Source organism: Phodopus roborovskii, unplaced genomic scaffold (assembly GCF_943737965.1).
Source record: "Phodopus roborovskii unplaced genomic scaffold, PHOROB, whole genome shotgun sequence".
Classification (NCBI taxonomy): Eukaryota; Metazoa; Chordata; class Mammalia; order Rodentia; family Cricetidae; genus Phodopus; species Phodopus roborovskii.
The window spans coordinates 37915-65583 of record NW_026125237.1 but is presented as its reverse complement, the minus strand read 5'-3'; the positions used below and the strand labels follow the sequence as shown (position 1 = coordinate 65583).

Genomic DNA, 27669 nt, shown 5'->3' with positions numbered 1-27669 from the left:
ATCTACCTCACCTTCCTTGGTTCTTTCAGGCTCATCTCTTCTTTCCACCCTCTGGAGTCAGAACTTTGCCTTCTCTACTTTAGACTGTCCTGCCTGCTCACACCAGGTTGCCTTCCGGAAGTACAATGGCAATCACATAAGGATTGTATCTACAGCTCTGCCGCATTTAAGTGGGCCTCTGAAGCCTTCCCTGATCCCTGGATCACTTTCCTAAGTCAATTCCCCACCCCCTACCTCTTGAAGTACCACTCTCCAAGCACATCAGAACCTGCTTGCATCTGCTTGCCTACCCTTCAATTCTTCAATTTTTTTTTTTTTTTTTTGATTCTTTGTGGGTTTCACATCATGCATCCTGTTCCCATAATCTCATTCATCTCCCTGTCCCTTCATATCCACCCTCCCCCTTGCACCCCAAAACAAAATTCAAAAACCAAAAACAACCAAACTAACTAAAATACCCTTCAAAAATTTTTTTTTTTTTTTTTTTTTTTTTGGGGGGGGGTTTAGAGACAGGGTTACTCTGTATTGCTTTGGAGGCTGTCCTGGAACTTGCTCTGTAGACCAGGATGGCCTTGAACTCAGAGACTGGCCTGCCTCTGCCTCCCAAGTGTTGGGATTAAAGGTGTGTGCCACCAACTCCTGGCTCATACCCTTTCAATTTTTAAAGAATTTATTCCTTGAGGAATAACTTTACAAAGTTTTCAATCTTAAATAAAATAAAGACTAAGATAAGGTCACATGTATCCCAGTCTAGTTGTGAACTCTTGATCCTCGTTGCCTCTAATTCCTGCATGCTGGGATGACAGGCATGCACAACTACATCCAGTTTTATGTAGTGCCAGGGCTTTATGCATGCTAGGCAAGCACTCTATTAGACAGTTATATCCCTCGCCCCCAAACCTGGATTTGTACGTGCTGGGGCTAGAACTCAAGAGCTCAAACACATTAGAAAAGAAGTCTACCACTGAGCTACATTCCTAGCCTGAACTGAATTTTAATGTAAATAGAGCCCCAGGGACCATTAACTAAATCAAAACAGCACTCCAGTACATCTGAACTACCACTTGCCTCTTTCCACTCCCATAGTTATCAAGTATAGTGATTTCTACATGGATAAGTAAATTCTATGGCATTCATGCTTTGGGTATCTGCCTACTTTCCTGGACAGTAAGTTAAGATTCAGTTTGAGATTTGGTCAGTCACTGGAGAGTCTGAGACAGGAAGTAACATGATTGAAATTTTCTCTTGGAAAGATCATACTGTATTGGCTGTGTGTATATGGCAAGCAACTGGCAAGGAATTATTTCAATTATTGGTGAATGAAGAAGTAATGGTATAGTAGGTTGTAATCTTAGATAGACCTAATGCTTTATCTTTTTCAACAAGAGCAATGTAGTGCTTATTTACTATAGGAAACATAAGCCTAAATACTCTTAAGACTCAGTTCAACCACTAGAAGGTTTTGCAATGTGGCTCATGTGTCAGATGGCATTTTGTAAATGTCCCTCTCCTTGCCACCCAGCGTCTAGCTCCCTGTTTCATTTGGTATGATTCCAGGTATCCTGTGAGTGCAGCCAACTCAGGATCTTCAGTCTGCATCCCAGGGCCTCCATTGAGCCTTGTCCAGGTTTGTACAGGTGGCTTCCCCTGGGGAGGGACCTTGATGGCACCTTTGTATACTCTGTGCTCAGCATTAGCAGGTGCACAGTAAACAGTTAAAGGCTTATGTGATGATGCCCAACTGATTGAATTCTACTTTGTGGGCCTTTGGCCTACACCTCTAGGCAGTTCCAGCATCTCCTGGAAAAAGAAGCTGACCAGTAACCCTCAGAGACTTAACACCATGAGCTTCCTGAATACTGAGACGGCAACAAAGATGGAAAAAGGGGCAGCTTCCCAGGACACTGGATGTTGTCTTTCAAAAGAAATGAGGGTGATGGTGAGAAACACAAATTAGCATTTAGTCAGTTCTACTTAGGACAGAATGGGACATTTCTAGGTTACAAATCTGGGGGGAGGACCTGGTCTCAAGGATGGGTTCCAATGCATGGGTAAGGATTTCAGGGGAAAGGAAACAGGACATTAACAAGTCCACAGATTAAGGCAAAATTTCCAAGGTCTCTCTGTCTCTCTCTCTCTTACTGTGTATCTATTTTAAAACAGTATTTCATTATGTTACCTTGGCTGGCCTAGAACTTACTATGTAGATCAGGTTGGCCTTAAACTCACAAAGACCTACTGATGGGAGAGGTCATTCTGTATGTTTCTCATACTGGTTAATAATAAAGCACTGTTGGCCAATAGGAAAGGAAGATAGGAGGGACTAGGAGACAAGGAGGAAATAGGAAATAGTAAGGAGGAGTCAAGATGGAGAGTCTGGAGAAAGCAGTTTGCCGCCGGCTCCCCGGTAAGAGAAATACATAGATCATCAGAAATGGGTTAATAATTAAGGCAGAGCTAGCCGATAAGAAACAAGTAACAGGGCCAACAGCATTGTATCAAATACAGAGTCTCTGTGTGTTATTTGGGGCTGGCAGCGCAGCGGCAGGACAAGACCGGGTGTCGGCGGGCGGAAAAACCGAACTCGTTACAAATGGCGCCCAACGTGGGTAATAAGACCTTCCACTTAAAATTTAACAAAAGCTTAAAAAAGGGTTTTAGAAACAAAAGAACAGAGACAAGCAAGGTTTCTTGGTAGCAGCATTTTTCTCAGTTGAACTCTGCTTTGCTAGAGACAAGCAGATATTCGCGCGTTTGCTAGAGACAAGCAGATATTCAAGCGGCTCCTTTAAGCGAGGATTCCTGACTCAGCAAAAGCCGCAAAAAAGCACAGGGCTTTTAAGAAACTCTGCTAACAATTTATTGGTGTGTATGAGAGATGGCAATGGCAGTGACCACATCTCCAAGCCGGCAGCATGCTTTCTGGGTGGCAGCACAGACCAAGGCGTTGAGCACAGCTTTCTGTGCTGGCGGGTAAAAGTACCCGCCACCATCTTTGGTAAACCGCGGCTGACACAGAGCTATGACTTTCATTTTAGCAATGTTGTTGTTTACCAGATAAAAGACTTGTGGCTAGACGAAGATAAAGATTTACAGTAAAGACAGATTCATATTAAGAAAAACCTCTAAAGGTTTACAGTGTGTTTTAAAATATACGTAGACGTGAAAAAAAATGGTTTTAAAGAGACAAAGAGGAACTGGGTGTTGTAGCACACACCTTTAATCCCAGCAATTGGGAGACAGAGGCAAGCAGATCTCTTGTGATTTGCAAAGTAAACCTGGTATGCAGAGTGAATTCCAGGGCAGATAAGAGTTACAAGGAGAAGCTCTGTCTCAAAAAATAAAAAGTAAAAGAAACAGAGTAATAATAAAGCCACATAAAGATGAAAAGCTCAGAGAGAATCTGGTTACTGTATGGCATTACATTGTCTTTATATCATTTGACTGCTGAGGAAACAACAACTGTTGAAGGAAATACTGCTGGATTAATTCAATTTATATATTTTAAAAATGCTTTGACTCAAACATTTAAGTTCAAGGACAAGTTACTGGGGAAAAGGATTTCTATTTTTGTTTCCACAGAAAATAAAAAGCTGTGGATTCCTTCCAGACTAATGTGGTTTGATCAAGCCAGGCCCCCTGAAACAGAGTCGCTGGTGATCCAACATTCAAAACAGCTTGGACAAAGCAGCCTTGCAGACTACAGCCAGGATTTCTGTGTCTTCTTAGAATTCCCCCATGACAGCGCCCCCTATCAGCAGGAAGTAGTTTGGAAAGAACGACACCCAAATTCCCAAATATTTATAAATGTTTGTTTTCATTTAAATGGACTTGGGTATAAATGGTTAATGATCACAGCCAGTTCTTTTTAAAGGTAAAAAGGGAATTATGGTATAGATATGAATACTTTGTTTTGGAATAGATTTTCATTTATTGATACAATTTAAGGTCAATAAGGTGATATGTATATTTCTCCTCTTGTTTAGGTATTGTGTTTATTGAGCTCAGTTAGAAATGTAATGTATAATGTAGTACAGATTATAGATAGTTACCTATGATAGTTAGAACTTATAGTTAAGTTAGTTAGTATTTCTAGATATACAGACATATATTTGAGATGGATAGGCATTCTTCAAACCTTTCAAAGACCTACAAAATATGGCATCTAAAATGGTTTAGGGATTTTCTTGATAATGAGACATAATTGCTCTTGGCAATACCACCTGCACCAGAAAGGAAGATGGACATCGAAGAAATGCATTATGAAGTTTGCTTCCAATATGGCAAGACTAGCCATTTGGACAAGACACTGCTCTTGTCTGGACTGTTTGACTTGTGATGTATAAACTGGACATGCAGGACCCACAGGAAAGTGACTTCTGATTCAAGATGGACATTGCTACAGAGTTCCTGCTTCATGGAAGAGTCTGCGAGACAGTCTGCAGGACACAGAGAAAAGTGACTGACAAACTGCCAATACAAGAAGACAGTTTAAAGTTTCCTGCTTTGCTGAAGAGTCTGCCAGACACACTATGGCCTATGGGCTGAAGATGGAAGATTACAATAGAACTTCAGGTGACTGACAAAGCAAGATGTCTCTGTCATATCTAGAGTTTATATACTATCCTTCTGTGGTCTTTGAAGGAGTTGAAGACAGATAGTTATGGTTATAGTTTTCATTAGTTAGGATTAAAGATAAGTTACTTAGACTTTAGACACACAAAGATAGAATAGATGATGAAATATTTTCTTCAAATCTTGCTAAATGTTAATGGACTAAATGTTGTTAACTGTGATTGTTACTTGATAACTGTTGTATAATATATTTTGCTATGTTAAGGTTAAAACCCTTCTTTTTATTTAGACAGAAAAGAGGAGATGATGGGAGAGGTCATTCTGTATGTTTCTCATACTGGTTAATAATAAAGCACTGTTGGCCAATAGGAAAGGAAGATAGGAGGGACTAGGAGACAAGGAGGAAATAGGAAATAGTAAGGAGGAGTCAAGATGGAGAGTCTGGAGAAAGCAGTTTGCCGCCGGCTCCCGGTAAGAGAAATACATAGATCATCAGAAATGGGTTAATAATTAAGGCAGAGCTAGCCGATAAGAAACAAGTAACAGGGCCAACAGCATTGTATCAAATACAGAGTCTCTGTGTGTTATTTGGGGCTGGCAGCGCAGCGGCAGGACAAGACCGGGTGTCGGCGGGCGGAAAAACCGAACTCGTTACAACCTACCTGCCTCTGCCTGTGTCTCTTGATTAAAGGTGTGCACTACTATACCTGGCTTTTCCCCATATTTAAAAATTTGATCTGAAATGATCAAAGCAACCATACTTACTAGAGTGTCCGTTTCAGTCAAGCTGTCATCTTGGTTTTTAATCCAAGTAGATTTGACTTTTTCTAGAGCAGCCAATTCCATCTGAAAAAAAAAAAAAAGTAATAATTAATCACCCCTAATCCAAGTATCTAGCACTCTACTATATTTTACTAGGTCCCCCAAGAAGTTTAATATACTTTCACTTCATCTTCAACTTCATTAGCCTTTAAGGTTTTCATCTTTTGAGAGGGGATGGCATGTCTTTTGTGAAAACTAAGCCTCAGAAGGGCCAGTTTGTTTCAGGATTGGAGAGATGGCTCACTGAGCGCTTGCTGCTCTGGCGAGAACCTGGGTTTAATTCCTAGCACCCATATCAGGTAGTCACAACTGCCTGTAACTCAAGTTCAAGGGGATCCAATATTTCTTCTAGCCTTTGAGAGTACTTATACTCAAATGCATATTCTCACATACATACATAATTAAAAATAAACATTTAAAAAAAATCACTAAGTAAATGATACACGGGTATAGAACCAGAAATTCTGTGTTTCTCAACATAGCCCTGGCTGTTGCTTTGTAGACTAGGCTGCCTTTAAAACTCACATATCCGGACTGGAGAGATGGCTCAGAGGTTAAAAGCACAGGCTGCTTGCTCTTTCAGAGGTCCTGAGTTCAATTCCCAGCAACCACATGGTGGCTCACAACCATCTGTAAGGAAATCTGTATAGAACACTATACATAATCAACAAATACAAATCTTAAAAACAAACAAAGAAACAAACAAAAACAAAAGAAACAACAACTCTCCCCCTCCAAAAACAAAACAAACAAACAAACAAACAAACAAAAAAACCAAAAAACAAAAAAAACCTCACAGGTCCACTTGCCTCTGCCTCCTGAGTGCTAGGATAAAAGGTGTGTGCTACCATGCATGGCTCAGAGCCAGAAATTCTGACCAGTTATGTAGGGCACAGGGGGGTTAATGTTAGGTGACTTTCTGTTGAATCTGTAAAAGTCTAACAGTTTTGTTTCAAAGGGACACATGGCACTGTCTCTGCTTGTCAGAAGAGAGAATCTCACAGTTCTGGACTTCCATTTTGAGACTAAAGGCACCAATGGTAGTTAAAAGCTTTGCTTGGTAGAAGAATCTGGAAAACCTTTTAACAGCAAAAGAAGGCCCTGTGTGAAACTTTTGGTATAAATTAATTCTTCATTGTCTTCTTAGTATTTCTCATAAATGTGAAGAGTTTTAAAGCAGACACAGATCACATTACTTGTATTTGCTAATAATCTGACTACACAAGCATCAAAGCCACAGTTATAGGCAACATGGTGCAGATGTCAGTGAGGCACTGGTCTCAGAGTTCTTTCTTCTAAGGAACCAAAGGAGGAAGAAAATATTTAGGATATCCCACTTAATCTCAACCACTCAAAGTCCTTTCTCTCTGTGTGTAATATCTACAACCAGAAATGACAGGGTAATTAAGTTCAGGATACCACTGAATAACCAACAAGCACTACAAAAGTAGCTTCGCTATGTTACGCTCAAATCCAGAGTTTCTCCACCTGGACTGACACTTAGGGCTGTATCATCTGTACACTGCAGGGTGTTTAGCAGCATTCTTGGCCTTGAATCTCTGGATGCTAGTAGTAGCCCTCCTGTCAGGTTAAAATTTCTTCAATCAATGAAAAATGTTTTCTTCGAAGCAAACCATCTCTGGTGGGGAACTACTGCTCAAAATCATTTGCAAAACAAATTTGACACACCTGAGCTCAAGGCTCGAAATGGCACAATCTGTGTAATGACTCACAGCCATACAGGACAGGCTGCTTCTACACTGTACAGATAGTTTATTTGCATGACGTCCATTAACCGATATCAGCAGTCTAGATTACCAGAAAAAGCCCTGCTTAGTTGGATCTAGAGTAGCTCATTCAGGGAGCTCAGCATAAATTTCCAATGGGTCAGGAACATGACTGAACAGCTAGTTACAGTGCTGTTTTCACAGCAGTGTTGCAGCATTTGGGGAAATCTATTTCCCCACCTCTACAGGTGCTGTCTTAAAGCATGTAACAAAGAAAAATGAACAAAATTCCTGACTTTGTTTGTTTGTTTTTTGTTTTTCAAGACAGGATTTTCTGTATTGCTTTGGAGCCTGTCCTGAAACTAGCTCTGTAGATCAGGCTGGCCTCAAACTCACAGAGAGCCGCCTGCCCCTGCCTCCCGAGTGCTGGTGTGTGCCACCAGCACCCAGCTTTTTTTTTTTTAAAGATTTATTTATTATGTATACAGTAATTTGCCTGCATATATGCCTACAAGCCAGAAGAAGGCACCACATCTCACTACAGATGACTGTGAGCCATCATGTGATTGCTGGGAATTGAACTCAGGACCTCTGGAAGAACAGCCAGTGCTCTTAACCTCTGAGCCATCTCTTCAGCTCCAAGTTTCTGTTCCTGCTCAAATAATATCTGAAGGGCTGGTCTGGGTGTGTAGCTCAATGACATTAGCATGTGCATATATGTTAAATGAAGTACCAGTCTCTAACACCATTGCTGACAATGTGATGAAACAGTAACTACAGCAACAGGCAGTCTGTGCTAACTGTATCTTGGGCAGATGTCCTGAGGCACTCACTATGAGGCTTTATACTCTTCCCAGCACAGAGAACCAAATTGTTCTGTCACAATTTGTATCAGCAGCAATCCTTTCTGGTTCTAGTAATAAACTGAATTCTCTAAATGTTTGGTGCCTACAAGTATAAGATTAAGAATAATCTACAAGTTTGAAGAATTGACTGAGAGTTACGAGTACTCGATGCTCTTGTAGAGGATCCAGGTTCAGTTCCTGACGTTCATACCATGACTCAAAATCATCTGTAACTACTCCAAACATGACCACTCCAAAAAAAAAAAAAAAAAAATCTAACAGTGCTAAGCAACAGGGATGAGAAGCTATCAAGGTGAAACAAGAGGTGCAGAGCCCCCAGATCTAATAATCACACCTTTCCCTAATCTACCCGAAGTACTCCACATTATGAGCATGAGCATAGCCTTGTTCTACCATCTCAACATGCCTTCTACAGCTCTACACCCACACCAAGACATATGGGCTCTTCAAAATAGAACCTCAGCAGGAGAACAAAGCAAACCTGAGGTCTGGCCAAGGGAATAAGACATTCATAGTCTATCAATTTTGGGACTCCAAAAGTGAAATATGCTAAGGAATTATACTTCTTGTAGGTTCAATCAGCACACACCCCACTAAAGACTGACACACAGGATCTCACAGCATTCCCTTTAGAGCCTGGCCTCTCACAGCATGGCCTTTAGAGCACGTGCTTTCCATGGAGGCTTTGCAGATGAGGAAACAGTCTTGAGAAGAAGCAAGTCAGTGGGAAGATGGAGTCAAGATTCGCTCTGGAAAACCCACTCTTCACAGTTAAAGGGTTTTTGTTTCCTTGTTTGTTTGAGGTAGGGTCTTGCTATGTAGATCAGGCTGGCCTCGAATTCACAGATGTTTGCCTGCCTCTGTTTTCTGAGTGCTGGGATTAAAGGTATGCACTACCATGCCAGGCTTGTTTGTTTTAGCCAAATTAAGGGCCTAACACACTAGCTACACCACCAACTTCTTCCAATGCTGAAATGCTTTTTCCCTCATATGAAACAGCTTCTCTTGCTGCCTTAGTCATGTGCATTTATTCAACATTCAGTACATGCTATATTCTGTGCTTACTGCTTCATGGTCATTGGCTTGGCTAACACCTTACTTATACTTTGTCACAGCAGCACATTGTTTATTATTTGTAGAACACTGTCCAGTGCCCATCCATTAAGCAGGCCCTATGCTTCTTCCCACAGAGTTACTCTAAGTGATTCTAGTGGTCAATCACTTATCCACATAGACAGAGGCTTTCTGTAGAATCATCTGGTAGCTCCCTGTGGGGAAAAGCTGTTGAGTCATTCCCCACTGCTAGCAGAACACTAAATACTGCATTCTTGGCTCCAGACCAACATGAACATGCTTGAAAAGTGCTGGAATGGAGATTTGCAAGTAGCAGGCTGAAGCTTCTCCATAGGGTAATTTTTAATATGGGCCATGGTTCTCCTTCTTTCACTTTCTTACTAGGAACTGACTGTGGTAAAGTTCTTGGTGGGGTTGGCTACCAGCTGCTCTTTAATAATGAAGAGAGATAAGTTGGGAGACAGCTCCACCTGGTGGCAGAAGGGAGAAAGGTTGCTGAGATAGCCCAGAAGGGGCACACAAAGGACAGGAGCCTGGCCAGCTTTAGACTGCTTTTCAGCAGATGGCACTTTCAGCTCATCTCCTCAAAGTTAATAGCCATTGCAGGGTAAGATGTGTACTCTCCTCTACAAACAAATGACTGTGCCTCATTTGATGCCAAGGCAGCAAGAACTGGACAACTTCAGCTTCTCTATATCAACAGAGAAACATGGACCTGACAGAACACCAGAGCTTAGTTCTAAAACTATATATGGTGACCACTTGCCTTTAGTTGTGAACAAAGGTACAAATAGCTTCTTCTACAGGCCCGAGAAAGGCTTGGCATCCACAGGCTCCCACCTATGAACAGCTGCTGGGAGCCACAGCAAATAGCGCTCTTCTGCTCAGTAGGCAAATAGAAACCTGCTCCCTAAACTGTACATTCTTTTATTGATCTCCCCTGAGTTCTCTAACCAGCAACGTACAGATCCCTTTGTCCTTTTATAGTTCTTTTCATAGCCTGAAGGCAGAATCACTACTCCCTGTCCAAATGGCATGCATTATGTCTTACACTCTGGTCTACCTCACAGAGGGGAGGGTTCTTAGACAAGGAAAATGGTTCTATACTATGCTGGACCAGAATGAAAGAAATCTTTACTCTTGAATTGCTAAGCTCCCAGGCAGGGCTCAGAGGAGCAAGGCTGGAGCCACACTCAGAGAAGCAGAGAGCCCAGAGTGAGAAGCCAAGGCGACAAGATCCCTCTCCCACCCCTTTTCACCATTAGTCTGCTCACAGGGCTGGTGGTGTCTTTCCCGAGGCTGCCCTTGCTGTTGAGGCTGCCAATCTCCGTCTGTGAGCTGGACTGCGACATCCCCTCAAAGAAGGGCCTGCAGCAAAGAAGCACAGCTGGAGTCAGTGGCTCAGCCTGCAGTGCAGAAAAGCAGTCACAAGGCCTGAACAGAGCAGTGCTCCAGGCAGATCAGCAGCTGAGGCTTTGAGGACACCTATAAAGGTGGTCAAGGGATTTCCAGAGACTCCTATCAGGGCTTTGTTATTTAAAGCAAAACACTGATCTCCACCAGGAGAATGAGACGCTTGGAGACAACAAAAAGTCTTAATTCCTTGAATGAAGTTTGAGAGAGGATGCAAGGGACATCATGATGGAGGGAAAGGGAAGCCTGGGAGGAGCTTTGGGCCTCACTTGAGCTTGGGCTTTGGGGTGCTGAGGATGCTCTCTGTTTCCTCCATTTCAGGGCCACTGTCACTGGGGTTGTACATCTCTAAACTATCGTAGAGTTCATCCAGGTCCTCTTCCACTTCCCGAATCTGCTCCCGTGACACATGTTCTAGCCCAAAGCCCACCTGTGAGCAAAATAAAGATCTATGAATCTGGGGCTCTTCTTATTAACACTTGTGGTTAGATGAACAACTCCTGTCTCCTAGGCCATTTGTCAACTAGCACTCTCAGTATTCCTTCTAGAGGGACATACCAGAGTCATGGTAGAGAAACCTTTGTATGTATCAAGCTTTTTGAGACAGGGTTTCTGTGTAGTCATGGAACTCACTCTGTAGACCAGGCTGGCCTCTAACTCAGAGATCCACCTTTGAGAGCTGGGATTAAAGGCATGTGCCACCACCACCTGGCTCTTTGTGTCCTTTCCACGGTCTGACTCCAGAGCAGGGGCATGGTAGGGTTACTTTCCCTATCAGTTACTATCAATATCTCTACCAGGGCTGGCACCAGGAGGAAGAGATATGCTGATGTGCCTCCCAAGGAATCACACAAGAAAACCCAGGTCTGGTAGGCTAATCCATCTTCTGCTCTGTCCTTCGAACTCACATACAAGTTGCTTTTCTTTGCAGCTCACAGTGTGACAAAGACCCTTTCTGAACATTTTCTATCTTTATTCATTTTTACTTTACTTAGAAGCCTGTGTGAATGAAGCCAGGATCTCCAGGGTCTAGGAGATTTCTATCAAGAGCTGATCAAAGAGGACACATCACAAGTAAAAATTAAACAGCTAGATTTGACATTGCTGCCTTGTACCAGAGAACTGAGTATTAACTAATAATTGGATATGACTGTGTTTTATATACTATGAAACTGCACTCTTCTCCAGTTGCCTTCTCTCACGCAAGTGGGTAGGAATCATGACTCCATAATCTTGATGCTTAGTGGTTACACAGGACTTAGGTGTGAAACTGCAAGTAAGGGGTCATACCTCATCAGAAACTTTGAATCGTTTCAGGAGGGCCACAAACTTCTGTTTGATGTTGGGTTGCTGTGGGGGGAAAAATATACAAATTGTTCTCAAGTAACATCTACCTGCAGTCAATTAAAGAGAGTGTGTCAGGAGCTTACCCTCAAAAGGAACAGGAGAAGAAAAACAGCTGATAGCTGCATTTTCACTGAAAACCTCTCTAGAAAGAGGCAAATGCTAATGTAATTCCCAGGGTTCTGGGCAACTCAATGGAGATCTCATGTTCCCCAAGGCCCTCATGGTACCCCAGTGATTTCCAGAGGTGCAGCTCTAGCCCATCTTTTTCTGTCTGGCATATCCAGGTAAGCTGGGACTGTCATGTACCTGCTTGCTCAACATCTCAGAATGGCATCTGTCCTCTTCTTGCTTAGGAAGCAGCATCACCAACCCACCTAATTACCAAGCCTACTTCTGGAGTCTTTCTATCTCTGTTCCCGCAGCATGCAATGGACACTTCCAGAAGAGGCCATTTTTCCTTTGTGTCATGATTGTTCCTATGCAGATCTCTGCCTTATGTCATCTACTCACCCTGCTGTGTCATAGTTACTTGTTAAGACGAGACTATATTTCCAGACACTGGAGTGCACTGATGGCCCAGTCTGGGCTCTCTGGTCCCTTTCTCTCATTCTGCTTTTTAGGCACCAGGCTTAGTTTGTGGTCACACATATTTCTGGCCTTGAATAGCCAGACCCTCATGTGGGAATGGAAACAACTGACTTGCACTTAAGAATGGGAGTAGTGGGAAGGGCACGACCAACAAGGAAGAAACTCAAGTTCATATCGACAGAGAAGTTAAGACATAACAAGGTCATTGTTGAGAACAAAGTGCTTGGTGGGGAAAGAAGACTGTACATGAGCAGAAGGAGACACAAAATAAAGGGCCATCACCAAGTGTTCAGAAACAACTGGAAAGCCTACAGCTTCCAGCAATGCCTCTGGGAGATGGATAATATCACTGATCTCTGGTTATACACCAGGTGATATTATGGAAAAAGCCACAGGACAGGAGATTTAGGAAACTCAGGAGGCATCCTTAGGGGAGAAAACAGGAACTTCTTATGATTGCAGAGCAGGAAAAATAAAAGCTCAGAAGAAGAAACAGTAACTGGGAAGGTCCTACAGCTGTTTTCCTTCTCATAGTTTAAAGGAGGAAGGATTGGATTCTGGGGACCTGCCCTCCTTACAATGCTTGAAAACCTGAGAAAAGGGAGCAGTTCTTATGCTCCTGAGCCACTGATACAAAGAAGAAACTAGGGTTGCAGTCCTGAGGGCTTTCTCGTAAGTCTCATGAACTCTGATTGCAGAGGCTGAGGATACATCTTCGAAATTAATCTAGCCTTAACTTCACCCCAAATGAGAAAAACTCACTTTCAGGGTATCAGTCCCTAGATTGGCTCTGCACTTAAAAGAACCAGAATGAGACTTTTTCCTCCTACAAGCTCTTGATATTTCTGACCCTTTAATTCTCTGGAGTACAGGGGCTCCTAGATCAGCCAAAGGTTACTGACTCCAGGTTACTCAGTCCAGGACTCCAATTTTAATATGGGCTCAAGAAATCTTAGTTAGGAGATATATAATCCAAGCCCTGTCGATTCCAGGGTATAGATCCAGGGGTAAGAACTATATCTAATGTAATTGAATCTTATCAAATCCAGAGTTTCTGCAGTTCTCAAGTACTACTCCAACACAGCAATAAATATTCTAGAGAGCTGGCCTCATTCCACAGTGGCCAGTGCGTCACTTGCAGCAATCATCTAGAGAAGAAAGTCTGAGGCATTGTACTCCTTAAAGAAATATCTGGATTGTTTTAAGATCTAGAAAAAACAGTTATAGCCTTCTTTCGATTCTACATAATCTATGGCCTATAGCATTCTGTGTACCACAAGGTTCCTAACATGCTGATTCTTAGTGGGTAGTAGGAGGGATTCTGGGGATGTATTAGGATATTGAGAGTGTGATTTCAAGTAGACAGGGTTCAAAAACCCCACAGGTCTTAATGTACCACTCACTCCCACCTACTTTAGACCAAGAATCAGAGCTGTACCATGCCCTGAATCTGGGGAGCTCACCCTAGTGATGGCTGATGTTGAGGTCAGTTTCCTCCTAGTCTTCTTTACTTTCCGAAGATCCTCATCTTCATAAAATAGGTCCTGAGAGGGCAGGAAACAGAATGAGCTGGGAAATTCAAGAAACCTCTCACACACTATGCAAAAGAGCCATAGGAAGTTACCTGCCCATGCAAGGGGTCATCACTGCCTTCCTGCTCTGAGGAGAAGCTTTCTTCCTCCTCTTCGGAGTAGTTGTCAATATCTGGTGAGCGATCTAGAACAAACATCCTAGTAAGCAACTTGTTCTGGTTTGATCCAAGTGACTTTCAAGGATAGTAATCAATAGGACTGGGTTAGAAGGAAGGGCCACATGAAGAGTCATGGTTACACATTACTTCAGAGATCTCTAAGTTTCTCTTGCCTGGGCATATTTCATGTATGGTTTACTCAGCTTTCCCAAGATACAGGTCAATGCACTGATACTGCACATGCATTTTAAAAATTTAAAAATCTATGTGTATGAATGTTTTGCCTCCATGTATACACATGCACCTCATGTGTGCCTGATGCTCTTGGGTGTCAGAAGAGAGTGACAGATCCCTGGAAACTAGAATTATGGATGGTTGTAAGCCACCATGTGGATGCTGGGAGTTAAACCCAGATCCTCTGTAAGAGCAACAAGTGCTCTAAACCACTGAGCCATCTCTCCAGCCCCATTGCTTGCATCTTACCAGACAGCTTAGACTTGATTCCTTCATGGTCAATGGGCTGGCTGGATAAAGAGTAGATTTTTATTTCTGCCACAGGCACAGAGACATCCTTCACGTTGCTGTGCAGGCCAAGCACCAAAGCACCCTCATTAGGGTGTTGCATTACCTGTAAGCAAAGCAATAGTACAAATACCTTACTTACCTAGTGCCAGGGTTGTCACTATCATAAACCCATGTGACATGTGAGCCAAAGGCAACAACATTTTGCTAATGTATTTTCCTTCTCACTTCCAAATCTATGCCTACTGCCTTTCTTTCCTACTGCTTTCAAGGACATACTTTAAAAACTATCTCCAGGGGCCAGAGATGGCTTAGTGGTTGAGAGTGCCTGCAGCTCTTATAGAGGATCCGAGTTCTGCTCCAAGTAGCCATTTTGGGTGACTTACAAACACCTCTAAATCTAGCTCCAGGTGATCCAACACTCTCTTCTGGCCTCCTTAGATACCTCCACACATGTGCACATTCTACAACACCCCCATAATTTTAAAATAATAAATCTTAAAATGAAAAAAAAAATCTCCCAGTTGCTTCTAGCTAACCCTTTAGTGATACTAAACCTGGCAATTTAAATCAACAAACAACAACAACAACACAGTTATCTCTAGAAGGGCCAAGTATTTAAAGACAACAATTGAGGCTTGAGATTGAAAATGATTGCTAATCTCTAGGGCTCCATGTTAAATTAAGTCCTTTACATGGATACTAGCTTTTGAGTCTGGGTAAAGTCAGGCCTATATGCATGGTTGGTCAGCTGTCTGGCAATGAGAATAAAAGAGGCAGAAAACAGGGAAATGGCAGGGACTGACCCAGTTGGAAGAGTGGGATGATGCTATTAATTCCTCCCTATAGTCCCTCATCCCCCTATCAAACCTCAAGAAGGCAGGAAGATGGGTGGGGCCAGGACACATAAGACACATACACAATATCAGAACCATAACATTTTTTCCCTATTTCACTTACTATTATTGTTTTGGTTTTTTTGAGACAGGGTTTCTCTGTAGCTTTGGAGGCTGTCCTGGAACTTGCTCTGTGGAGGCTGATCTCTAACTCACAGAAATCCATCTGCCTCTGTCTCCCAAGTGCTGGGATTAAAGACATGCCCCACCACCATCTGGCCTCACTTAGTATTTTTTGAAACAGGTTCTCTACCTATCCCTGCCTGTCTAGAAACTCACTATTTGTAGACCAGGCTGGTATTGAACTCACAGAGATCTGATTGCCTCTGCCTCCTGAGTGCTGGGATTAAAGGTGTGTGCCATCACGTCAACTGTTTTTCACTTATACTGTACTGAAAGTTTTTTTTTTTTTTTTTTTTTTTTTTGAGACAGGGTTAAAGGCATGTGCCACCAATGCCTGGCTCAGTTTGACATTTTTTATTATATATTTTAAAAACCAATTTATTTCTTTCTGTTAGAAAGGAATTTGAAAGGAAGAAATGCAAGATCAGGCCCCATGCTACTGGGTTGGAACTGAAGTAACCGCTGTATGCTCTGGGTTAGAACAGCTACGAATAAATAAGAAACGGTCACACACAGGTAAGGGCATGTGTGTTCATGTATACATGCACTTCCTAGCTTCTTAGTTCTTTCTGCTGAAAGACAGCAAAAATGTTATCCCTGTTGGGGACATGAGTACTGCTAGTACTCTGATCTTTTTTTTTTTTTAATCTGAAATAGGGTCTCACTATGTAGCTCTGGCAGTACTGGAATTTAGACCAATACTGCCTTGAACTCACAGAGATCCACCTGCCTCTCTGCTTTTGCCTCCTGAGTGCTAGGATTAAAGGCATGTGCTACCACACCACACCTGACAACTATCTGATTTTTAAAGTACTATTCTCCACTAAAACACCCCAGAAGCCTGAGAAAATTATCCTATTCCAGGACTGGGCCAGGGCAAGGACAAGATACGTTTGGGCTATTTTGTACCATTAAGTAAGATTGTCTATAAAGAAGAATGATCTTATAAAAAACAAAAATCAAAACCAACAAAAAACAAACAACCCCCTCCAAAAAACAATAGCCAAAATATACAGAGAGACTATATAACGACAGCAATATGTTATCAAGTTAAGTATTTTGGCACACATACAAAAATACATACATACATACATACTTAGCTACCTACCTATATATTAAAGTTAGAAGTGGTCCTGGTGATGCACTTCCAGTACTAGTTACATGGGAAGCTGGAGTAGAAGGATCACTTGAGTCTAGGAGTTTGGGCCTAGCCGGGCAACATAGTAAGACCCATTTTAAAAGAAAAATGGAGCTTAGAGCAACAGCTTAGCGGTTAAGAGCACATGTTCTTAACCAGACTTGGGTTCAATTCCCAGAACCCATATGGTGGTTGATAACCATCCATAATTCCAGTTCCAGGAGGCACATGATTTAGACATATATTTGAGCAAAACACTAATATACATAAGAGAAATACATTTTGGTTGTTGTTTTTTCAAGAAAGGGTTTGTCTGTGTTGCCTTGGCTGCCCTGGAACTCACTCTGAGGACCAAGCTGGCCTCCAACTCACAGAGATCCACCTGCCTCTGTCTCCCGAGTGCTGGGATTAAAGGTGTGCACCACCACTGCCCAGCTAAGATAAATAAATCTTAAGACTAAAATGAAGATAAAAAAGTTAAAAGGCAAAAAACTTTTGTATAAGAGAAAGTAATTACTAAAGCTAGTTACTGAATTTCCAACAAAATAAGTAATCTATAAAGAAAAAAATAAATAGCTGCCTGCAGGCTGGGGAAATCATTTGCTGGGTGACAATGTACCTGAGGCCTGCAGTGTAAGACTGTGTGTTCTGCTCACCTCTGCCATGTTGATGAGTCCCACAGCCAAGGTTTTATAGCCCAAGATAGTCCGGTTCTTGTACCGCTTCCTCCTTTGCAACATAATCTGCAGTTTGTTGGCATCTCTCTTAAGGAAATGAGGGTACTGAAGAGCAAAACAGTCCAGATGGTTAATCAGCAACCAGGACCCTGGTGGTTCAGGTCCTTAGAGGCATATGCTGCAGTTTCGTTTGCTTCTAAGAGTGAATATTCAGAGTGAGAAAGAAAAAACAAAACAAAACAACAACAAAAAGGGAGGGGCTGGTAGGGTCTACTCAGGCTTAGAAACTCCTCTTTCTCTGTCATCTGGTGCTTCAACATAGGGTCACAGGGGTTATGACAAGAGAGATGCTCTAAAAGGGATGAAGAGAGAAGGCTGAACACAATCATGAAGTAGAAGTGAGCTCTATTCTTACTGATTCAGATCAGGAGAGAGGAGGAAAGGCCAAGTGTGGGAGGCTCAATGGATAGCAGCTAATCATATATGGCCATGTACGGGGAGACTGGGCCTCAGCACACCGCTCATCAGCATATCCAGTACACCCTACATGAGCTGCCTTAGGGATTGTGGAGGCCTTCTAAGTTAGCCATCAGCTCTTAGATGGCTTTTGTTCTTTCCTACTGAAGGTAGGTTCTGGCTGTTTTTGGAGAAAAAAGTGCCTAAGTTTCAAGACTATTTGAGTACTAGACTGTTGTAGCATGTTAGAAAACTTGAAAGACTTAGAAAATTCTGACCTGAAGGGAGAAGGTTAACTGGAGCTCTGTTTCCACCAGGCCACTGGCTGGAAGGATGATCTCATTGGAACGAAGAATCCTTTTTGAACCCTGGAAACCAAGAAAAACTTCTGTCAGAGCTGTGTCACTAAAAGATCAGATAAAAAAGTGGCTACTGTGCTGTAAGAAAATCAGCCTTTATAAGTGCCCCCATCCCAGGCCTCCTTCTACTCTTGTTCTGCTTGTCTTATTTGGCAAGTTATAATTATTTTATTTTTATTTATTGTTATTTTTTGTGGTATTGAATATTGGAATCATGGCTTTGATGTGCCAGGCAAGGACCCTACCAATGATCTATGTTCTTAGCCCTTAAGACTGTTTTAGATCCAACAGTAACAGATGGACATGCATAGAAACATAACTCAGCTTGGTGAGCTGACAAAATTTATGGCTTCCATCTTAAGTGGCGTATGTAGCATTGCCTAGGAACCATGCCATAATGTCTCAAGTACATTCTCTGTAATCTCTGTTCTTACAGGATATAACCATACCTCCTCAATTCCCCTAACATCTGACCCTAACATTTCCTTAACGCTGCTAACCTTGATTCTCTTCACTGAAAAAGCTGGAGCAGCTCCTACTTCATTAACCTGCCCCCAGGCCCCTGTCCTCACATACCCTCCTTTCCCTTCTGTCACAGACAACCACCCATGTTTCCCATCTGCTGCGGGACTAGCCTCCTTCCTCACCTATTTGAAGGAATTGCTGAAGCCATTCTTTCTTCTCACATAATCAACTTTGATTGTCTAAATATATGCTGTTAAGAACTGTAAAAACTTCTGCTTCCCTTACAGGTGTGAAAACCTGAGTTCTAACCCTGGAACATACATAAAAACAGCTTGGTATAGTGGTGTGTACTTATAATCCCAGTGTTGGAGAGGCAGAAACAGAAGAATCCCTGGGGCTTTCTGATAGCCAACCTAACTTACTAAGAGAGTTCTAGGCCACCGAACAGAGAAATCTTATGTTTAAAAAATTAAGAGTGGGCAACTTAGAGGAACAATATCCAGGGTTGTCCTCTGGCACACATACATGTGCACACATATGCAGGTACACACACTCCTTTCAACACACAAATACTTTCTATCCCAAATATACTCTCTTGGACTGGGGGGGGGTGTAGTTCTATCTTTAGTACTGCAAAAAAACAAACCACAAAACCACAATGCACTATCTGGATGGTAAGATGGCTGAAAGGCACTTGCACATGTAGGTAACAGGGTGTAGTCAGCAGCACACAAGAGAGATACAGTTAGGTCTGGCCCTTTCAAGCATGCTATATGACTATTCTCATCTTTCTATTCTTCCACAAAGATTTAGTTTCCATGAGTCCCAAAAATGGCTTCCTGAAGTATGTAGGACACTACCAACTTGGGTCCAATTTCAGGATTATTTTTAATACTCAAATCTTATTTATCTATTTTTAATTTATTTTATGTGTATGGGTATTTTCTTGCATGTGTTTCTGTGTTCTATGTGTGTGCAGTGACTGCAAAGGCCATAAGAGGTGCTGGATCCCCTGGTACTGAGGAGTCACCAGCTAGGCACTGAGTATGGAACCCAGGTCCTCTGTAAGAGTAGCCAGTGCTTTTAATTACTAAGCCATTTCTTAAGCCACTTATAATTTTTTTTTAAATTTAATTTTAAAAAATTGTGTATGCATGTGCTTGTGTGTTTAGTGTATTGTGTGGTACATGCACAGGTGTGTACACATGTGTATGAAAGCTAGAGGAGGCCATCAGGTGTCCTGTTCTATTATTCTATACCTTATTCCCTTAAGGTTGTATCTCTCACTGAACTTGGAGCTAAGCTGGCAGGCAACAAGCACCTGAAATCTGATACCCCCGTCTCTGGCCCCTACCACACTGGTGCTACAGGTACAACATCACTATGTTAGATTTTTACATGGGTGCTGGGGATTGGAACTCAGGTCCTCATGCTTGTGCAGCAAGCACTATCTCCCCACATCCCCATTTCCCTACCCTACAGTACATTTTCAGTAGAGAAGAAAAAGTGTTTAATGCCACAGCATCATTACAGAACATAAAAATACTCATTAATGAATATTAATGTCTTTCAAACTGGGCTCCTATTATTTTAAAATACTTGTTTTTGAGACAGGTCCTTACTGATAGCCCAGGATAACACAAAACTCAATTTTCCTGCCTTAGTCTGTAGCTCTCACCCTCTCGCTCCCACTGTGGTGTTTTTGTTTTGTTTGTTTTTGTTTTTTGAGACAGGGTTTCTCTGTGTAGCTCTGGAGTCTGTCCTGGCATGCACTTTGTAGACCAGACTGGCCTCAAACTCAAGAGATCTGCTTGCCTCTGTCTCCCCAGTGCTGGGACTAAAGACATGTGCCACCGCTGCCCTTTAATGAGGGTTTTTGTTTTGTTTTTGCTGGGTTTTTTGTTTGTTTTTGTTTTTCGAGACAGGGTTTGTCTGTATAACTTTGGAGCCCCCATTGTGGTGTGAATTACCAAATGTGGTAGTTGCCCAGGGAAAGGAATGGAAGATAGACAGTTTGGTAAGGATAACAGTTAAGGAATGTGAAGTTTCTTTTTGGAGTGATGACAATGTGCTGATGGTTGTATCACTGGGAATACTGTAGCAATGCCTCAGGTTGTGTATTCCAAGTAGGTAAGTTGAATGGAATCTGAATTACAGTCCAATAAATATGTTATTTAAGACAATATGCTATGTTTATTCTGCATGTCTTTTATTTCGTCACTCAGAAGGCAGAGGTAGGCAGATATTTAAAGAGTTTCAGGCCAGTTTGGGCTACATAGTGAGACCCTGTCTCAAGAAACAAAAACAACCAAACAGCAACAATAACAAAAAACCACTTTGTTAGGGGTTGGAGAGATGGTCTAATGGTAAAAGGATTGGCTCCTTTTTCAGAGGACCTAGTTTGATCCCTAGCACACACATGGCAGCTAACAAATCCACCACTCCAGTTCCAAGGGAGCTAATGCCTTCTTCCGGCCTTTGAGGGTACTGCACACACGATACAGACATACATAAAATAAAAATAAGAAAAGTAACAACTTTTTTTTTTTTTAAAAGAACTCTTAACCACCGACCCATCTCTTTCCTTACCAAAATATTTAATTTTAAATACAAAGCATTTAAAAATAGTATGTATAAGAACAGTCTGGTAGGAGGGAGTCGGGTGTGCCCTTGAAGAGGTCTGTCTCTTAGTCTCTTTCTTTCCCTCTCCCTTCTAGCTGCCATGAGGTATGTAGCTTTCTCCCTTACCTACACCCACAGGCCCACAAAGGACTGAGATCTCTCAAATGGTGAGTAGAAATACATTTTTACTCCCTCTAATCTCATATTTTGTTAGGGTGATGGAAAGCTGACTATATAGGTGTTCATGTGGGCTGTAGCATGAAGAGTTTCACTCATGGTTGCACTGGTACTTTCAGGGTGAATGACAAATAATACCACAGCATTACTGTGGAAATGATTTTTGACTCTTAATATTCTCAAACAGTGTGTTAGGGAGATCTTTTTTTTGTAAAAATTCTATTTATTTATTATGATACAGTGTTTATATGCCCAAATACCAGAACAGGGCACCAGATCTCATTACAGATGGTTGTGAGCCACCATGAGGTTGGTGGAAACTGAACTCAGGACCTCTGAAAGCGCAAGCAGTGCTCTTAACCAGGGAACCATCTCTACAGCCTGGGAGTTCATTTTTAATATTGCTATGTAATTAGAATGGAAAGCTCCTTAAAGGCAGGGATTTTTGTTTTATTAACCATTGCCTCACTTGTGCATAAATCCATGCTCAATATATAATAAAACCTCAGTCAATATTAACTAAATAAATCAATGAACAGGTGATCAAAGATGAATGCAGTAACATCTGTGATTATTTTCAGCTGCTTGGAAATAAATGAACTTAAACATTTAGGATATTAAAAAAACATTTAGGATATTTAAGATTTTTGGTACAATCACAGATTTTACAGAATGTCAAATATTTAATCAGGAAATGAAATTATTTCCTTCAGCAAGAGCAATTAATGTTAGGAAGGGCAAAAGCAGCTGAGAAAGTTAAAAACTATAACCATATTGTTTGCATGTGGCAAAGGAAACAATCCCTGAACACTGGGACACTAGGAAAGGACAACAAAACATTGAAAACTGTCACTTCACATACTTGTTTTTCCAACCTATAGTGTTTAGCAGCATTTCACAGGTTTTGGAGGAATTATGTACAAAAACAAATGGAATTAGACTATGCCTTAAGACATAGAGGAATTCCTCAGGGGTGATGGAAGTTTTGAAGTTGGAAATTTTTTTTTTTAGATCAGGTTGTGGTGCATGTCTTTAATCCCAGCACTTGGAAGGCAGATCTCTGAGTTTGAGGCCATTCTAGTCTATACAGCAAGTTCTGGGATAGCCAGGGCTACACAGAGAAAGCCTGTGCTATGTGTATAAGTGCTTTCTTATCATGTATGTATGTACACCATGTGCATGACTGGTTCTCATGGAGGTCAAGAGAGGGCATCAGACTGTCTAGAACAGAAGTTAAAGATGGTTGTGATCCACCACGTGGGAACTGAAGTCAGCTCGTCTGGAGGAACAAAAAGTGCTGTTAACTGGTGGGCCATCTCTTCAACCTGAAAAATGTGAAGTTTTAAAAAAATTATTTTTATTGTTGGGCATGGTTGCATACCAGTACCTAGCACCTGGGAGGCAAAGGCAGGTGGATCTCTGCAAGTTTGTGCCAGCCTGCTCTAAGTATGAGATGTTCAGAGCTATATAATGAGACTGTCTCAAAAAAAATATTTTTTTTTAAAAAATCACTTTTAGTTAGGTGTATATGTATGTGCACATACCTAAGGAAGCCAGTGGTGTTGGTGTAAGGCTATAGAGCTACAACTGAACCTCCTCCACCCCCACATCCTGGTTGCCTAAAAAGAAGCCTTCAAACTCTGGTCAGGGTCAAAGCCATTTTGTTATCTGGCTTTGCAGACCCCAATATGCTGGAATAAACAACACTCTTGCTGATTGCTTAAGTGAGTGGCTGTCTTTGTTTTGTGCAATACTCCAAGGACCCTAACATTTGGTGCATTGTCCAAGAATCCCACCAGAGACTCCTCACCACATTGAGCATTTGGAAGGTGGGTCAGTAAGTGAGAGCCCTGTGTCTTTGTTTCTCTCTCTCTGCACTGTTGAAGGCTCAAGCTGATCCTGTAGACCAAGTGTGAAGTGGATGTACTATGACATCTGTGCCTGGGTGGGTGGAGAGATGTATAGTGAGAGGGGCTGTCATCTTGAGTAAGACTTTTTTTTCTTTATACTTGTCTTTCTGTCTAATAACCATTTTTGATCCTCTAGAAGAGATGGGACAGAAAAATTCTATTTCCTTAAACCTTATGCTGAACCACTCTAAGGACTCCCAGACCCAGGCCAATGTCCTGGGACTTGTCATCCAGAAGGGAAACTTAACCATCTTTTGCAGGAACAAGTGGCCTAAATGTGAGATGGCCCGAAAAAGGGACGGTCAATCTTTCCACTATCTGTTGGGTAAAGGAGGGAGTTTATGGGCAATGAGGGTACCTGGACCAGGTTCCTTATGTTATTACTTGGCAAATGTTAGTAGAAAGGCCTCCAAAATGGCTGAAACCTTTTCTGCCACGACTTCAGGAAATAGTCGTAGAGGCAGAAAAGAAACTGAAGCCAGACAGGAAATCCCAGCCATTGGCCCCTCTTTACCCTGTCCTACCCTCCTCAGGGGGTGACTGGGTATCTCTTCTTCCCTTCGTTCACTTTTGAACTTGCAATTCTCCTTACACCCTCAACTCAACCCTGTTTGAGATAATGTATGCCAGACCTCTGCCTGTGTAGCCAAACCTGAAAGTAGAAATCCTGGCTGAATTTGAGACAATCAACATTTTCTCTCCTCCCTGCAAGCTTTATTTCAGGAACGAAAGAAACTGTGTGCTGTGTACAACAAGGCACCACAACCTACGCCTATACCACATAGGTTCCACCTGGGAACTTGGTAGTCATTAAAAGATACTGCAAGGCCACCATGGAGCCTGGTTGGAAGGGGCCCTACACTAACCCACCTTGACACACCACTACCACATGAAGCCCATAGATCCACATGCCAACTCAGAGGGCCATGCCTCAAAAGAGGCCCAACCCTGGATTTTGGAGGGCAGTTAATATCTACAAGACCCTTTAAAACTGAAAATCCAGAAAGTCACAAGGTTAGCTAAGCAATATGGGCTTGTTTCTATTCTTTGTTTTTTTGCTGCTTTTCTAACCCAGGCCCCTGCAGGGCACCAAAATCTCCACCAGCCAGACCTATAACCTCACTTGGAAGGTTGTCAATACAGACCTCCCATTCTATCCCCGTAGGGACCTGGTTTCCTGAGCTATACTTTGACTTGGGGGCACTTTTCGCCAAAATGGCAAAGCAGTTATTGTATGGGCACATTTATACTGAGTCATTTATCCAAATGTATTTTCCCCATTTCTAAGATTGCCCCAGACATGATAGGACTGTAAGGATGGAAAAATTTAGCCTAATTCTCCCTAGACTCTGCCCCCTAGCGGTGAGTAGGCAAAAGGTCATTCATGACTGTTTACAGCACCTGTGAGTGAATGAGAACAGGAAATGAGCCGTGCCACACTACCCAAAAGCCCTAGCGAAAGCAGACTTCCTGGGCAAAGCGGGCTTGGATAGTTCAAATTGATTGGTCCACACTGGATGCTATGAGATGATTGGTTTGTAATGCACGGGCTTTGTTGTAACCCTATAAAAGCTGTCTGAACCCTGTACCAAGGGTTCCCAGTCCTCTACCCCACGTGTGGTATGGCTGCGGACTCCAGTGCACTGGAGTATAAAAGACCTCATGCTTTTGCATCAAGACCGCTTCTCGTGAGTGATTTGGGGGGGGGCGCCTTTCCTGAGTCGGGGCGTGAGGGTCCAAGCCCTCTGTGGGTCTTTCAGGACTAGAGCCCAGGAAAGGAGCTGTGTCTCCACAGGTCACATCTGGTGGAAGTCTCCAAAGACAGAGGTAAAAGGGGCATATGAATCACCCTGTTGTTCTGGGCTTGGTGGGAGAGGGGACATGCAATGCAGTATTGATTTGATTTACTGATGCTGGCAAAAAACTTCTAGTTGGACTTCAGGAAAAACCTGAAGGATATACCACAATCAAAGAACGGCAGCCTCAGATGTAGGAGCACTATTAACCCTACAATCAGACATCCAGCCCATATAATCATGGCAATACCAGGGCCCCAACAAGGTAGCAAATCCAACCAGACCTATACCTGCCCCCACCCTGAGGCCCGCAGAAGCTAGAATACTGTCACTGACAAATGCAACTGCTCTCACAAGCCCACTTCCCCAGTCCAGAACTCTTAGACCCTTTGAAAACCACCTATTTGGTTTTAAAGGCCTCAAAACCCAGTCTCACTAAAGCTTGCTGGCTTTGCCTAGATACAACCCCACCCCATTAAGAGGAGATTGCAATAATGGGGGACTATGCTGATTTCTTTGACATCCAAGCATGCAGCTGGCAACACTTATGCAAAGGGAGGTTCACCATATAGTCTGTGACAGGGAATGAACTCTGCATAGGCCAGCCTCACCAAGTCATGCCAATCTCTGCAATGAGACTAAGGGTCCAACAGGGACAGGGTACCTAATTGCCCTGGATGATGCCTGGTGGGCTTGTACTGCCAGCTTAACCCCCCTGTATGCATGCTCAAGTTTTGAATGATATAGGGGTTTGTGTCCTGGTGTAATTAGTTCCTAAAATAACCTATCACCCTGAGGAGGAGGTTTTCTGCCAGCTAGGACCATCAAAATGAGCCAAAGGGGGAGTTTTTCACGGCTATCTTGGTATCCTCCCTTTCAGGCCTGGGCCTTGTCAAGGCTATAGGCATGAGGACATCAATCAGCTCTTGTTCTTCAGGACCAGAACTATAAAGCTTTAAGTACAGCTACAGATGCTGAAGAGTCCTCCCCGCCACCCCTTCCTTGGACAGAGATGTTCCTCCAGAATAGAAGGGGACTAGCCTTGCTGTTTTTACAACAAGGAGGACTTTGTCTGGCTCTGGGAGAACAATGTTTTCTATGCCAACCACTCTGGTGTTTTCAGGGCTTCGTGGCCCTCCTCAGGAAAAGACTAAACGATATAGGCAGTTAGAAAGGCAATGGAATGAGAGATGGTATGAGTTGCTCTTTAACTGGTCACTCTCCCTCATGGCCCGGCATCTGCCTTGGCCAGTCCCTTAGTCCTTCTGGTGCTGGTTGTAATCTGTGGACCTTGTGTAATCAACACTCTGCTCAGATTTATCAAAGAGAGGATCTCCATAGTGCAGCCAAGGGTCTTAAGACAGCTATACCAACCACAAGGCTGGGACCCTTTAGGCCCTGATGTGGAGACATCTCTAGGATTGGAGATGAACCATAACTCAAGAGGGGAATGAGAGGCTACAGTAGCTCCAGGGCCACACTTGTCCTCGTCCCAGACTCTACTGGATCTGGGTTCCAGTTTAGTTTCACTTTCAGTTTCTGTACTCTGTTAAAGCAGGAAGAGGAGCCCCAGTCAATGAGGTTGGGGATGGATGACCTCATACCCAGCCAATTAGGTCCAGGATGGCCCAACCTCTCTTGGATCCTGGTTGCCTATAAAAGGAGCCTTCAAGCTGGTCAGGGTCAAAGCATTTGTTGTCTGGCTGGCAGACCCCAGCATGCTGGAATAAACATCGCTCTTGCTGATTGCATTTGAGTGGCTGTCTTTGTTTTGTGGTTACACCAAGGACCCTATCACTTCCCTAATCTAGAAATTGAAGAACCAAAACCAGAACAGCCCTATTCCTTCATGATACTGTCTGTTTCACTGATGAAATTAGACACACATCAGAGGACTGTTTTGTTATTCAAAACAAAACATAAAGAAACCAAGGACTTTAGTTCGAGGCGGAACTGGGACTCTATGTCTCATTGGCTTAGCTGCCCCTCCACAACTGTCTTTCTACCTAAATGAGGAGAAGGTGGCTCAGGGAATTTCTATAACTGGAACAGGGAAAAGCACTGTCTGGCTTCCACAGGCCCTGAACATTCATTGTTCAACTCACCTGCAGCTTCACAGCAATGACTACTGAGTTAAGATCCTTGTCCATTTCTTTAAGCATAACAAGTTTCTTCAGGGTCAAGCTGAATAGCCTAGAAAAATATAGAGAAAGAAGGTCCTGTAAAATATAAGAACTTGTGTGAAGGTAACATCTACCATGAGAATCTGCTCTACTTAAAAGTAAGACTGTGAGAAGGCTTTAGCTTGTATGTTTGGAAAGTGTCAAAGGTGTATCATTCTTTGGACTTCAGCTGATGTCTAGATATCTCAAGCAAACCCACAGTTTACCACTGCAGAGACACGATTATTCCGGTTTTCCCTCACC

At 42.6% G+C, this 27669-nt stretch overlaps 1 protein-coding gene across 1 annotated transcript in view; it reads right to left on the bottom strand.

The window, feature by feature from the left end:
• LOC127227500 (phosphofurin acidic cluster sorting protein 1-like) overlaps positions 1 to 27432 on the bottom strand; it is a 40203-nt gene extending 12771 nt beyond the window's left edge. The window contains exons 1-10 of the mRNA XM_051191870.1: positions 27349 to 27432; positions 18193 to 18282; positions 17438 to 17563; positions 14586 to 14730; positions 14037 to 14128; positions 13876 to 13956; positions 11768 to 11827; positions 10747 to 10907; positions 10339 to 10432; positions 5341 to 5421 (exon numbers count right to left, since the gene is read on the bottom strand). Of these exons, the coding sequence (XP_051047827.1) occupies positions 5341 to 5421; positions 10339 to 10432; positions 10747 to 10907; positions 11768 to 11827; positions 13876 to 13956; positions 14037 to 14128; positions 14586 to 14730; positions 17438 to 17563; positions 18193 to 18282; positions 27349 to 27405 (987 nt within the window). The 5' untranslated portion in view covers positions 27406 to 27432. The remainder of the gene's footprint in view (positions 1 to 5340; positions 5422 to 10338; positions 10433 to 10746; positions 10908 to 11767; positions 11828 to 13875; positions 13957 to 14036; positions 14129 to 14585; positions 14731 to 17437; positions 17564 to 18192; positions 18283 to 27348) is intronic.
• Between the last annotated feature and the right edge of the window lie 237 nt (positions 27433 to 27669).